The 14,724-nt window shown below is 46.1% G+C and overlaps 3 protein-coding genes across 3 annotated transcripts; all 3 read left to right on the top strand.

Annotated features, from left to right (window-relative positions):
- Positions 1–7,604: 7,604 nt before the first annotated feature.
- Positions 7,605–8,786, top strand: LOC138863966 (uncharacterized). The gene is made up of 3 exons (XM_070129491.1): positions 7,605–7,700; positions 7,964–8,470; positions 8,589–8,786. Exons 1-3 carry the CDS (start codon positions 7,605–7,607, stop codon positions 8,784–8,786), a joined length of 801 nt encoding a protein of 266 aa, XP_069985592.1.
- Positions 8,787–12,032: 3,246 nt separating this feature from the next.
- Positions 12,033–13,221, top strand: LOC138863967 (uncharacterized). The gene is made up of 2 exons (XM_070129493.1): positions 12,033–12,620; positions 12,661–13,221. The coding sequence occupies exons 1-2, from the start codon at positions 12,033–12,035 to the stop codon at positions 13,219–13,221; spliced, it is 1,149 nt and encodes a 382-aa protein (XP_069985594.1).
- A 504-nt stretch (positions 13,222–13,725) lies between these two features.
- LOC138863968 (uncharacterized) lies at positions 13,726–14,442 on the top strand. Its single transcript, XM_070129494.1, has 2 exons — positions 13,726–14,040; positions 14,179–14,442. Exons 1-2 carry the CDS (start codon positions 13,726–13,728, stop codon positions 14,440–14,442), a joined length of 579 nt encoding a protein of 192 aa, XP_069985595.1.
- Positions 14,443–14,724: the final 282 nt, after the last annotated feature.

Consider the following 14,724-nt stretch of genomic DNA (forward strand, 5'->3'; position numbering starts at 1 on the left):
TCCCGGCTCTTTCTTGTATCCTGTCTTCTTTCTTATTGAATATGGATTCTATCTCTTGTTTCCTTCTTCTATCCTCTGCGTTCTTTCTTGCGAATTCTGTCTCCTAACTTTTATCTCCTTCTATCCTCAGGCTTTTTTCTTGAGGATTCTGTCTCCTATCTCCCGTTATCTTTCTATACTTTCTTCTTTCTTGAGGGAGCTGGATACTATCTCTTATTTCTTTCTTCTATCCTCTTCCTTCTCTCTTGAGGATTCTGTCTCTTATCTCCTATCTTCTACCTTCTTTCTTGTGGATTCAGTCTCTTATCTCCTTTCTCTATCCTCTGATTTTTTCTTTCTTGAGGATTTTCTCCTTTCTCTTGCTTCCTTCTTCTAGCCTCTCTCTTCTTTCTTGGGGATTCTGTTTCCTATCTCCTGTCTTCTTCTTCTATCCGTTGCCCTCTTTCTTGATGATTCTGTCTCTTATCTCCTTCTATCCTCTGTCTGTTTTCTTGAGGATTTTATCTTTATTTTCCGTCCCTTCTCTTCCATGCCAGTCTTTCCTTTTCGCTTTCTTGTCCCACTCCTTATGCTGCCTATGGTTCGCCATCCCTCCTATCCCTAACCCCTGACGAGCCATAAAATGCAGAAGAAAAAAAAAACTTAAACATTAAAGGAGGGATAAGGAGGACAGTGAGGAGGGAAAGAGGGGGCTGAGAAGGAGAGGAAAGGGAGGGAAAAGAGGGGTAGTGAGAAAAGGAAGGGGAAGAAGGTGCAAGGGGAGTAAGGAAGTAAAAGATAGAAAATGAGAGGAAAAACAACTGGAGAGGAGAGGGGAAGGGAAGCGATGGGTAGTGGGGAAAAGGGGTGATGGTTTTCAAAATATTCCCCATTTCTTGATATTGATTGCCACATTAACTTCAGAGATTGTCCCCCCCCCTTTTTTTTAAACAAGGGCAGTACCACCACCCAACAAAAGTAATGGATAATCAAATATTTATATATGCAGGAATCAATGGAGAGCGAGAGGAACAAAATTGGTTACAGAAGAGAAAATCAATGGGGGGGGGGGGGGGCTTGATGTAGTTGGGGGGGGGTATTAGAAGAATGGGGGAAGAGGAGACATTGTTGCCAAGAAAAAAAAATAATTCTCCCTTTATCATCCCTGCTTTGTAAACCTGATTTTAGTACATCTTTCGTGGGCAATCTTCTTTAGTTCTTTCTTGTCTCCATTTTCCTTTCTTTTTCTCTCTTTTTTGACCCTCTATTAGTCTATGCACGCAGTTATTTCTTCAATTGGTAATAGTTTTTCTTTGTCGTTTATTGTCTTCTTTCTTTGGTTCTTAATCTTCAGGTTTCAGTTTCCTCGTCGAAGTCTTACCTTTTTTCCCTATTTCTATTCTTTACTATTGATAGACTATTCTTCTCTTTCTCTTCATCCCTCCCCCCTCCCCCCTCCCCACTTTCTCCCTCTCTCCTTACCCCCCCCCCCCTCTCTCTCTCTATTTCTCTCCTTCTTTTTCCCTATCTCTCTCTTTCTCTCTTTCCCTTTGCCCTTTTGTATCCAGTGTAACCTCTGTTTGTCCCCCAATATTGGACTGCTCTTTAAGTAAGTAAAGAGACACTTCTTCAGGTCTTAGGGATCTTCCAGGTGCAGAAATGACCTTTCTTGATGGCACACGGCTTTTCGTTGTCTGTAGAAAATAGTGCTAACCCCTGGTCGTCGGCTTTTTTTTTTTTTTTTTTTTTTTTTTTAGAGGGAGGGAAAACCCGAACTGATACCTTTTCTTTTGACAGTTTTTGTCTGAGCTTAATCATCGTTTGTCAGTTCAGACTGAATAGTTTACTGAATTACATCTCTTTGACTACGGAATAGGAGTAGAAGGCGAAATATAATTATAGTGATAGATATTGTTTCTTCCACCATTAAGGTAGTAACAATGATAATATTGATGATGTTGATAATGTTGTTGATGGTAATGATGATAATGAAGATGAAGATGAAGATGAAGATGAAGATGAAGATGAAGATGAAGATGAAGATGAAGATGAAGATGAAGATGAAGATGAAGATGAAGATGAAGATGAAGATGAAGATGAAGATGAAGATGATGATATTAATAACATTGATAGTAATGATTTTAAGAACTACAATAATGAAGATAATAATGCTAAAGTTGATAATAATGATGGCAATAGTATTGATAATGGTAGGAATACTATGACTGATAATGATAATATAAATAATAAAAACAGTAAAATAATAATAATGATAATAATAATAATAATAATGGCGATGGCAATAATGTAATCAATTATTTTACTAATCATTGAGTTTAGTGATATTGCCCGGTTACTTGAAGAGTCATCCATGGATTTCATTGCATCTTTGGGGGAATTGGTATCATAACACATTTATTAAACAAAGTGTCCGTAGAGCCATGGAATAACAGGGAGAAGAGACTAGCTGTTCCAATCTTGAAATGGTCACTGCTAATACCATATGTTTCGTCTCTCTTGTTTGTGCTGAGATTCGGAATAGCGCTTCTGGCCATAGCTTCTGGAACGCTATGACAATCTAACGCGGGAGAGTGATTCGCATGGTGATATTCCTCAACAAGATGTTTATCCTGTAAATGACATAATTTAGTTCTCTGTCGGGCGCACTGGAATAAAGAGGGTTGAATACAATTCATGAAATCGATTAGCTATGTTTTCATTCGAACGAAATCCATCAACCATCCCTGCGGAGCTTTTGACGCCGTCTTTTAATTTCTGAGAATCTTCCAGATATCCCTAAATGGTTTAGGTGTCAAAGTATTTGCAGATTTTCTTTCAAGAAGTAATCGCATTCTTTTTTTTCTTATTATGGGCCAGTGGTATTTTGATCTACTATAGCTAACAAGTATTGCGACATCCAGCATGTTTCCATACATTGTTCCAGAACACTGATTCCTCTTCGAAGGATTGTACAAACTCAGTCCTATCAGGAATTCTATTCCTACCCCAACTCATCAACGCATGTGCACATCAAAAAAATATGTATCAATAAGTCCATAATCAAGTCTATGTTTGATACAACTAAAGTCTGAAAAGGACGTAAGAGGTAATGGTATCGTTTGATAGTGTAAGTGAAATAGTACTTAATAATTTTCGGTCTTCTGGAGAAGCCTTATACCATGCAACTTGAACATTTTGTTGCCTAACTGACTAAATCACATTGGCACTAAAAGTGGTTGAAAATGAGATTGGTTTATGATTAGATAAATTATTTACAACATTAATTACCATAGCCGCACTATTGTTTAAAATGATAGATTCACTTTCCACTTACTAAAAAATGCTCTGTAAAAGAACTCTCTAGAGAGCGGTCATATGTATAGTCCTGGTGAGAAGTAGGCAGTGTAGAATAGATTAGATGTACATCATAGGGGTTGTCGGATTCGGCATGCAATGACGTTTTCGTGACGTTTTCGGTACAATATGACGTCTTAATGACGTAGTCGATAATCCATGACGTCAATGTTGGTAATTTGTGTAAGACTACAGAATATAGAACATATTTTCCCTTTTTACATTCAAATTCGAATAGAAAATTGTTTGCATTCATTTTTCCCTATAATGATTTGATCCAAGAAAAGAAATATGAAATTTACTATTTTGGGGAGCTGCCTTATACTCAGAAAAATAGAATAATACAGATAGTCAGAACTCGAGACCTGCAGCCAATCAGCGCATTTAGGAAAACAGGAGTCGAAAATTCCGGCAGCCCTGGTCTCCATCGCATATATCCTTGAGGAGAAAAGGGCGCGGACAAAGGCATACCCGCACAACGGCCGCGCACACGGGTCACGCTGTAGCGTTTGCTAATCAAAGCACGTACCCTGGCTCGTTAAAGGATGTAATTATCTCAATGCTACCACCCGATTGATACGTTCGGGAATGAGTTTATGGTGTAAGAGGGGAGGCTGTGTTAGAAGAATTGTGGAAAGGAGCTACATCAGTGTATGTATGTGCAAATGAGCGAAGGGAGGTAGGCGTGGTTAGGAGACACGTGCACAGCTGCTTCATCTATACTATAGTTTTATTTTTTATTTTTTGCCCTTTGAAAAAATTATATATATTTAGGTTTTGTTGAACCTTCCTTCTTACGAAAGAGTAGAAGATTTATGGGAAAAAATTATCTATTTATTTCATAAAAGCAAAAATAAAACAAAACATGAAACGAAACACGAATAAAACACAAGCACAAAAACAAGCATGAAACACAGTAAAGAGAAGCACTAAAAATGAATAAAGAAAAATAAAGAACCACCTATTCTCACATAAATAGTAACTCAATCACTTATCTCTCTATTGCTTAGACCACCATTCTTGAGCACCACAACCTCTGAGTCCAACCCTGGAACTCTCTTGCAGGCCTGGGAACATTTCATTGTTACCTCGGCCTGCGAAACAATGTTGAAGTAGATTTTGAAGTTCTGTTCATAAAAGTAATAAAATTTCCATGAAATATTATAGGGAACTGAAAAAGAACCAACATGTAAGGTGTATTATTTAAAAGTTCAAAACTTAAAAGCCTTCAGATGACAGTTATTGTGATAATAATAACAATAATTTTGATATTAATGATAATAAACAATATGAAAAACACAAAATGTATCAGTAAGAAAAGAAGGATTCAGAAAGAGAATACATCTTTTAATCTAAATTTTGAGTTAAACACGCGTCATGTATGATATAAACACGAACATTAATACATAACCAAAAACATTAATAGCAAAAGGGTAGAAAGGGAAAATATAGCGAGTAACAAAACGCATTAGATTTTAATTTTAATTCCATTTGTTACAATGGATATTCTTTGCTGTGACATACTGCCTGTTTTATTTTGATTCCAAATCTTCTCTTGTGTGTAAGGAACAGCCTGGTTTACCGTCCACTGGCAGCGCCCGGGAATGAACGCAGGTCAGCAAGATTGCTAGACCAACACGCTAACCACTGCGCCACACAGCATGAATACAGGGAGAGAGAGGGGAACGGGGAGGAACACACACACACACACACATACACATACACGTAAACACACACACACGCACGCACGCACGCACACATACCCAATCACGCCCACACACACCCAGGTAGACAGCCGAAACGAGATAAACACACATACACACACAGAAAGAGAGAAAGAGAAAGAGAGGAACAGCCAGAGGTAGGGACAGACAGACAAACAAACAGTAAATAAGAGAGTTCAAAACGATTTCAACTGTTCAATAGGAAAGAGTGCCACAAGGATTGCAGAATACTGTGTCCTGTTGATAAACCTCTTACTGGACCTCGTACTGGATTTTTTTTTCTTTCTTTCTTTCCTGTTGTGGGTACAAACATTCCTTGTGAACTAGGATTTCTAGGATAATACCAATCTTATTCCTTTAGTTGTGTGTGTGTTTGTGTATGTGTTTGGGTGTGTTTGTACTTACGTCTATATAAGTATGCGTGTGTGTGTGTGTGTGTTTGTATTTTTGTGTGGGTGTGTTTGTGTTTGTGTTTGCATGTGTGTGGGTGTGTTTGTGCTTATGTCTATGTTAATTATTTGTGTGCATGTGTGTTTGTATGTTTATGTGGGTGTGTTTGTGTTTATTTGTGTGTGTTTCTATGTGGGTTTGTGTGTATTTATGCATGTATATTTATAATTATGTATGTACTCTGCATCTATACCACCTCACACCTTGATACATACATCACGAGATAGATACATATGGATACATACAGCATGCGATAGATAGACATATAGATACACAATTTACGTACATGTACAAACCCCCTCCCTTTCCCTCCCCATCGATTTTTTCACCTTCAGGATCAAGACCATTCCCTCCCTCTTCCCCCCAGCCTCCCACCCCCACTCCCCAAGCTTGCGAGGAAAACATTTTGAGGGGATTTCATGTCTTCATCTCCTTTTCTCATCCCTTCGATCGACCAGAAATATTCATGCAATAGGATTTGTTTCCTCTCCGATTCCATTTCGAATAGGCCATTCTCCCCCCCCCCCACCCCATCCACAACCCTTTTCTCTCTATCTCTCTCTCCGCCTCTCCTCCTTATCTATCCTCTCCTCCACAACCCGTTATTCTTTCCCTCGTCCTACCCTCTCTCCCTCCCTCACCTCTAACCCTTATCGTCTTACCCTCTCCCCTACCTACTACCCCAAATTTCCCTCCCCCTACCCCTTCCTTACCTCATTCCACATGTTCCCTCCCCCTAATCTTCCCTCAACCCTTCTCCGCTTACCCTCTTCCAACCCCACCCCAAACCCCCAGCCCGGCCAACCCCTAACTCCTCCCAATCCAACCCTCTTCCGAACGCTAAACAATCCAGGGTGAATGATTATGATAATCTACGAACCAATTTTCTAAAAGCAGCTTACGCGTACGGAGGTCCCCAAAGTTATCGTCTCGAGATGTGTTTTGTTCGTTCAGGCGGAAGAGCTCAAGCCGACATCTATCAGTAGCAATTTCTCTCGCGGCCAAACGCTGCACGCTCGAGTCAAAAGAGATTACCATGTTTAGCTCTCTTTTGAAGGAAGTTTTCCCGTTTTAGCTTTTTGGAGGTAGTTTTGTATTTCTTGCTTTTCTTTCTTTTCATCTCTCTTTCCTCTTCTCCGTTTTAACTATCTGAGGAGTTTTTCATTACTTTTCTTTTTCTTCTCCTTATTCGTCGTTTTAGCATTATAGGGGAGTTTTTTCTTACTTTATTTCTTCTTTTTCATTTTAATTTCTTTGGGGGAGGTTTAATTTTACATTTCTTATCTTCCTCTTCTCCTTCTCCAAGGAAAATAGGAAGTGGATGCTTACTTTCTGTTTCATTGTTTGTGTTCAGATGAATTAGACTTTGAATTCATAGGTAAACCTGTTATGAGGCGTCTGTATAATACAGGTATACTAGCATATGCGATGTAAAAGGTATATTGTGTATGTGAACAAATGCATTTATATATATATACTAATGTAAATTTGCATATATATCTATATCTATATATCTATCTTTCTATCTCTATATATTTATGCATATATATATATATATATATATATATATATATATATATATATATATATACATATATATATATATATATATATATCTATATATATCTACATATATATATATATATATATATATATATATATATATATATATATATATATATATATATATATATATATATATATACACACACACACACACACACATATATATATGTGTATATATATATATATATATATATATATATATATATATATATATATATATATATATATATATATTTGTGTGTGTGTGTGTGCACACACACACACACACACACACACACACACACACACACATATATATATATATATATATATATATATATATATATATATATATATATATATATATATATATATATATATATATATATATATATATATATATGTATGTATACATACATAACATACAAATGCCGCCCTCTCTCTAGCGAACTTATCTGTCTTGTCAGCACCTGCCTGTTAGGCTTTTGGGTACTTATGGACTAGCTACAATACTGTCCGAATCAACGGATCGGAGACGACGAGCTGGTTGGTATGCGTGTCTCTGGCGTGCACCGCGTCACTTATGTGGGACTGATCGCCAAAAAAGCAGACCGTTCTCCGGGAAGAGCTCTCTGGTGGGTCGCTTGGGTAAGGGAGACGATGGATTCTCCAGGAGTCAGATTAAGTCACCGTAGGTTGGGTCTATACGCTGCTGATTCCGAACATCATCCTTATCCAGGACATCCCACCAGTCAGCATCCTCTGACCTCTAACCAAGCTCCTCCTCCCACCAGTTAGCACCCTTTGACCTAGCAGCCAGCCCATCTTCCCGCCAGTCAGCCTTCTCTGACCTGGCAGCCAGCTCTTCCCCCTAGTCAGAATTCTCTGACGTAACAACCAACACCTACTAGTCAGCATTCTCCGACCCGGCAGCCAGCTCCTCACACCAGTCAGCATTCTCTGACCTGGCACCCAGATCCTCCCACCATTCAGCATTCTCTGACTTGGCAGCCAGCTCCTCCCACCAGTCAGCATCCTCTGAGCTGGCACCCAGCTCCTCCTACCAGTCATCATCCTTTGACCTCGCACGATGCTCCTCCCACCAGTCAGCATTCTCTGATCTGGCAACCAGCTCAACCAACAGGTCAACATTCTCTGACCTGTCACAGAGTTCCTCCTACCTGTCAGCATTCTCTGACCTGGCAGCCAGCTCATACCACCTGTCATTATTCTCTGACCTGGCACCCATCTCCCATCAGTCATCATTCTCTGAACTGGTAGTCACCTTCTCCCACCATTTAGCATTCTCTGACCTTGCACACGGCTCTTCCCACCAGTCAGCATTATCTGACCCGACAGCCAGATCCATCCACCAGTCACATCATCTGACCTGGCAAAAACCTCTCTTCATCCCACCAGTCAGCATTATCTGACCTGGCAGCCAGGTCTTCCTACAAGTCAGCATTCTCTCACCTGGCAGCCTGCTCTTCCTAACAGTCAGCATTCTCTGACCTAGCACCCACCTCTTCACACCAGTCAGCATCCTCTGACCTGGTAGCCAGCTCCTCCAACCAGTCAGCATTCTCTGACCTGGAAGCAAGCTCCTCCCACCAGTCAGCATTCTCTGATCTGGCACCTACCTCTTCACACCAGTCAGCATCCTATGATTTGGTAGCCAGGGCCTCCCACCAGTCAGCATTCTCTGACCTGGCAGCGAGCTCCTCTTCCCGCTAGTCAGCATTCTCTGACCTGGCAGACAGCTCCTCCTTTGACCTTGCACACGGTTCTTCCCACCAGTCAGCTTTCTCTGACCTGGAACCCAACTCCTCCCACCTGTCAGCATCCTCTGACTTGGCACCCATCTCTTCACACCAGTCAGCCTTCTCTGACCAAGCAGAGAGCTCCTCTTCCCGATAGTCAGCCTTCTCTGACCTGGCACCTAGCTCCTCCCACCAGTCAGCCTTCTCTGACCAAGCAGCGAGCTCCTCTTCCCTATAGTCAACCTTCTCTGACCTGCAACTAGCTCTTCCTACCAGTCAGCATTCTGCCCTAGAACCCACCTCTTCCTACCAGTCAGCATTCTGCCCTAGAAACCACCTCTTCACAGCATTCAGCATCCTCTGACCTGATAGCCAGCTCCTTCCACCAGTCAGCATTCTCTGTCCTGGTAGACAGCTCCTCCCACCAGTTAGCATTCTCTGTCCTGACACCCACCTTTTCACACCAATCAGCTCCATTTCCCGCCAGTCAGCCTTCTCTGACCTGGCAGCCAGCTCCTGACACCAGTCAGCATTCTCTGTCCTGGTAGCCAGCTCCCACCATTCAGAATTCTCTGACCTGGCAGCCTGCTCTTCCTACCAGTCAGCATTCTCTGACCTGGAACCCACCTTTTCACACCAGTCAGCATCCTCTGACTTGGCAGCGTGCTCCTCCCACCAGTCAGCATTCTCTGACCTAGTATCCAGCTCCTCCCACCAGTCAGCCTTCTCTGACCTGGTAGCCAGCTCCTCCCACCAGTCAGCATTACCTGACCTGGCAGCCAGCTCTTCCTACCAGTCAGCATTCTCTAACCCGGCACCCACCTATTCACACCAGTCAGCATCCTCTGACCTGGTAGCCAGCTCCTCCCACCAGTCAGCATTCTCTGACCTGGCACCCACCTTTTCAAACCAGTGAGCATCCTCCCACCAGTCAGCATTCTCTGACCTGGTATCCAGCTTCTCCCACCAGTCAGCCTTCTCTGACCTGGTAGCAAGGTCCTCCAACCAGTCAGCATTCCCTGACCTGGCAGCCAGCTCTTCCTACCAGTCAGCATACTCTAACCTGGCACCCACCTATTCACACCAGTCAGCATCCTCTGGCCTGGGAGTCAGCTCGTCCCCCCAGTCTGCATTCTCTGACCTGGCATCCACCTCTTCACACCAGTCAGCCTTCTCTGAACTGGCAGACAGCTCCTCCCACCAGTCAGCATTCTCTGATCTGGCAGCCAGCTCTTCCTACTAGTCAGCATCATCTGACCTGGCACCCACCTATTCACACCAGTAAGCATTCTCTGACCTGGCACCCACCACTTCTCACCAGTCAGCCTTCTCTAACCTGGCAACCAGCTCCTCTTCCCGCCAGTCAGCCTTCTCTGACCTGGCAGCCAGCTCCCCCCACAAGTCAGCATCCTCTGATCTGGTAGCCAGCTCCACATACCAGTCAGCATCTTCTGACCTGGTAGCCAGCTCCTCCCACCAGGCAGCGAGCTCCTCTTCCCGCCATTCAGCATCCTCTGACCTTGCACACGGCTCCTCCCACCAGTAAGCCTTCTCTGACCTGGAAGCGATCTCATCTTCAAGCCAGTCAGCATTCTCTGACCTGGCAGCGAGCTCCTCTTCCCGCCAGTCAGCATTCTCTGACCTGGTACCCAACTCCTCCCGCCACTCACCATCCTCAGACCTTGCACACGGCTCTTCCCACCGGTCAGCATTCTCTGACCTGGCAGCCAGCTCCTCTTACCAGTCAGAATTTTCTGACCTGGCACCCATCTCTTCACATCAGTCACTATCCCCTGACCTGGGAACCAGCTCCTCCCACCAGTCAGCATTCTCTGACCTGGCAACAATCTCCAACTAGTCAGCATTCTCTGACCTGGTAGCCTGCTCTTCCCACCAGTAACAATCCTCTGACCTGGCACACACCTTTTTACACCAGTCAGCATACTCTGACCTGGTAGAAAGCTCCTCCCACCAGTCAGCATTCTCTGACCTGGCAGCCAGCTCTTCCCACCAACCAGCATTCTCTGACTTGGCAGCATCCTCTGACCTTGTACACGGCTCTTCCCACTAGTCAGCATTCTCTTAACTGGCACCCACCTCTTCCTACCATTCAGCATCCTCTGACCTGGTAGCCAGCTCATCCCACCAGTCAGCATTCTCTGACCTGGCAACAAGAATTTCCCATCAGCCAGCATCCTTAGAGCTGGCACCAACCTCTTCACACCAGTCAGCATTCTCTGACCTGGCACCCAACTCTTCACACCAGATAGCATCATCTGACCTGGTATCCAGCTCCTCCCACCAGTCAGCATTCTCTGAACTGGCACCCATCTCCTTACATCAGTCAGCATTCTCTGACCTGGCACCCACGTCTTCACACCAGTCAGCATATTCTGACCTGGTAGCCAGCTCTTCCCACCAGTCAGCATTCTCTGACCTGGCACCCAGCTCTTCACACCAATCAGCCTTCTCTGACCTGGCAGACAGCTCCACCCACAAGTCAGCATTCTCTGACCTGGTAGCCAGCTTCACCTACCAGTCAGCATCCTCTGACCTGGTAGCCAGCTCCTACCACCAGTCAGCATTCTCTGACCTGGCAGCGAGCTCCCCTTCCCACCAGTCAGCATTCTCTGACCTGGCACCCACCTCCTCCCGCCACTCAACATCCTCTGACCTTGCACACGGCTCTTCCCACCAGGTAGCATTCTCTGACCTACCAGCCAGCTCCTCCTACCAGTCAGCATTCTCTGACCTGGCATCCACCTCTATACACCAGTCACTATCCTCTGACCATGTAGCCAGCTCCTCCCACAAGTAAGCATTCTCTGACCTGGCACCCACCTCTTCACACCAGTTACCATTCTCTGACCTGGCAGCCAGCTACTTCCACCAGTCAGCATCCTTTGACCTGGTACCAACCTTTTCACACCAGTCAGCATTCTCTGTCCTGGCACCCAACTCTTCACACCAGTCAGCATCCTCTGACCTGGTAGTCAGCTCCTCCCACCAGTCAGCATTCTCTGACCTGGCACCCAGCTCCTTCCACCAGTCAGCATTCTCTGACCTGGCACCCACCTCTTCACACCAGTCAGCATCCTCTGACCTGGTAGCCAGCTCCTCCCACCAGTCAGCATTCTCTGACCTGGCACCCACCTCTTCACACCAGTCAGCCTTCTCTGACCTGGCAAACAGCTCCTCCTAATAGTCAGCATTCTCTGACATGGTAGCCAGCTCCACTTACCAGTCAGCATACTCTGACCTAGTAGCCAGTTCCTCCCAACAGTCAGCCTTCTCTGACCTGGCAGCGAGCGTCTCTTCTCGCCAGTCAGCATTCTTTGACCTGGCACCCAGCTCCTCCCGCCACTCAGCATCCTCTGACCTTGCACACGTCTTTTCCCACCAGTCAGCATTCTCTGACCTGGCAGCCAGCTCTTCCTACCAGTCAGCATTCTCTGACCTGGTAGCCACCTCTTCACACCAGTCACTATCCTCTGACCATGTAGCCAGCTCCTCCCACCAGTCAGCATTCTCTGACCTGGCACCCACCTCTTCACACCATTCACCATCCTGTGACCTGGTAGCCAGCTCCTCCCACCAGTCAGCATTCTCTGACCTGGCAACCAGCTCCGTCCAGTCAGCATTCTCTGACCTGGCAACCAGCTCCCACCAGTCACCATCCTCTGACCTGGCACCCACCTCTTTACACCAGTCAGCATACTCAGACCTGGTAGCCAGCTACTCCCACCTGTCAGCATTCTCTGACCTGGCAACAAGATCTTCCCATCAGTCAGCATTCTCTGACCTGGCAGTAAGCATCCTTTGACCTGGCACCAACCTCTTCACACCAGTCAGCATTCTCTAACCAGGCACCCACCTCTTCACACCAGTTAGTATCATCTGACCTGGTAGCCAGCTCCTCCCACCAGTCAGCATTCTCTGACCTGGCACCCAGCTCTTTCCACCAGTCAGCATCCTCTGACCTGGCAACCACGTCTTCACACCAGTCAGCATATTCTGACCTGTTAGCCAGCTCCTCCCACCAGTCAGAATCCTCTAACCTGACACCCAGCTCTTCACACCAGTCAGCATTCTCTGACCTGGCAGCCAGCTCCTCTCACCAGTCAGCATTCTCTGACCTGGCATCCACCTCTATACACCAGTCACTATCCTCTGACCATGTAGCCAGTTCCTCCCACCAGTCAGCATTCTCTGACATGGCACCCACCTCTCCCCACCAGTTACCATCCTGTGACCTGGTAGCCAGCTCCTCCCACCAGTCAGCATTCTCTGATCTGGCAACCAGCTCCGACCAGTCAGCATTCTCTGACCTGGCAACCAGCTCCCACCAGCCAGCTCTTCACACCAGTCAGCATCCTCTGACCTGGCACCCACCTCTTTACACAAGTTAGCATACTCAGACCTGGTAGCCAGCTCTTACCACCAGTCAGCATTCTCTGACCTGGCAGCAAGCTCCTCCCGTGACTCAGCATCCTCAGACTTTGCACACGGCTCTTCCCACCAGTCAGCATTCTCTTACCTGGCACCCAAGTCTTCCTACCAGGCAGTATCCTCTGACCTGGCAGCCAGCTCCTTCCACCAGTCAGCATCCTCTGACCTGGCACCAGTCAACATTCGCTGACCTGGCACACACTTCTTCACACCAGCCAGCATTCCCTGACCTGGTAGCCAGCTCCTCCCACCAGTCAGCATTCTCTGACCTGGCACCCATCTCCTCCCACCAGTCAACATCCTCTGACCTGGGAGCCAGCTCTTCCCACCAATCAGCATCCTTTGACCTGTTAGGCAGCTCCTCCCACCAACCAGGATTCTCTGACATGGCAGACAGCTCCTCCGACCAGTCAGCATTCTCTGACCTGGCAGCCAACTCCTTCCACCAATCAGCATTCTCTGACATGGCAGACAGCTCCTCCGACCAGTCAGCATTCTCTGACCTGGCAGCCAGCTCGTCCCACCAGTCAGCATACTCTGACTTGTCACCCACCTCTTCCTACCAGTTAGCATCCTCTGACCTTGTAGCCAGCTCATCCCACCAGTCAGCATTCTCTGACCTGACAACAAGATCTTCCATTCAGTCAGCATTCTCTGACCTGGCATCCAGCTCCTTCCACCAGTCAGCATCCTTTGACATGGCACCAACCTTTTCACACGAGTCAGCATTCTCTGACCTGGCACCCAACTCTTCACACCAGCTAGCATCATCTGACCTGGTAGCCAGATCCTCCCACCCGTCAGCATTCTCTGACCTGGCACCCAGCTCCTTCCACCAGTCGAAATCCTCTGACCTGGCACCCACGTCTTCACACCAGTCAGCATCCTCTGACCTGGTAGCCAGCTCCTCCCACCAGTCAGCATTCTCTGACCTGGCATCTAGCTCTTCACACCAGTCAGCCTTCTCTGACCTGGCAGACAGCTCTTCCCACCAGTCACCATTCACTGACCTGGCAGCCAGCTCCTTCCACCAATCAGCATTCTCTGACATGGCAGACAGCTCCTCCGACCAGTCAGCATTCTCTGACCTGGCAGCCAGCTCGTCCCACCAGTCAGCATACTCTGACTTGTCACCCACCTCTTCCTACCAGTCAGCATCCTCTGACCTGGTAGCCAGCTAATCCCACCAGTCAGCATTCTCTGACCTGGCAACAAGATCTTCCCATCAGTCAACATTCTCTGACCTGGCAGCCAGCTCCTTCCACCAGTCAGCATCCTTTGACATGGCACCAACCTTTTCACACCAGTCAGCATTCTCTGACCTGGCACCCAACTCTTCACACCAGTTAGCATCATCTGACCTGGTAGCCAGATCCTCCCACCAGTCAGCATTCTCTGACCTGGCACCCAGCTCCTTCCCCCAGTCAGCATCCTCTGACCTGGCACCCACGTCTTCACACCAG

This window comes from Penaeus vannamei, chromosome 14 (assembly GCF_042767895.1).
Source record: "Penaeus vannamei isolate JL-2024 chromosome 14, ASM4276789v1, whole genome shotgun sequence".
NCBI lineage: Eukaryota > Metazoa > Arthropoda > Malacostraca > Decapoda > Penaeidae > Penaeus > Penaeus vannamei.

Excerpts from the sequence above, each read along its gene's own strand:
- LOC138863966 (XM_070129491.1), top strand. The coding sequence starts at position 7,605 with ATGCGTGTCTCTGGCGTGCACCGCGTCACTTATGTGGGACTGATCGCC. Across the intron at positions 7,701-7,963 it reads CTCTCTGGTGGGTCGCTTGG|TCAGCATTCTCCGACCCGGC; the intron begins GTAAGGGAGACG and ends AACACCTACTAG. Across the intron at positions 8,471-8,588 it reads AACCTCTCTTCATCCCACCA|TCAGCATCCTCTGACCTGGT; the intron begins GTCAGCATTATC and ends TCTTCACACCAG.
- LOC138863967 (XM_070129493.1), top strand. The coding sequence starts at position 12,033 with ATGGTAGCCAGCTCCACTTACCAGTCAGCATACTCTGACCTAGTAGCC. Across the intron at positions 12,621-12,660 it reads CAGCATTCTCTGACCTGGCA|TCAGCATTCTCTAACCAGGC; the intron begins GTAAGCATCCTT and ends TCTTCACACCAG.
- LOC138863968 (XM_070129494.1), top strand. The coding sequence starts at position 13,726 with ATGGCAGACAGCTCCTCCGACCAGTCAGCATTCTCTGACCTGGCAGCC. Across the intron at positions 14,041-14,178 it reads AGCTAGCATCATCTGACCTG|TCAGCATTCTCTGACCTGGC; the intron begins GTAGCCAGATCC and ends TCCTCCCACCAG.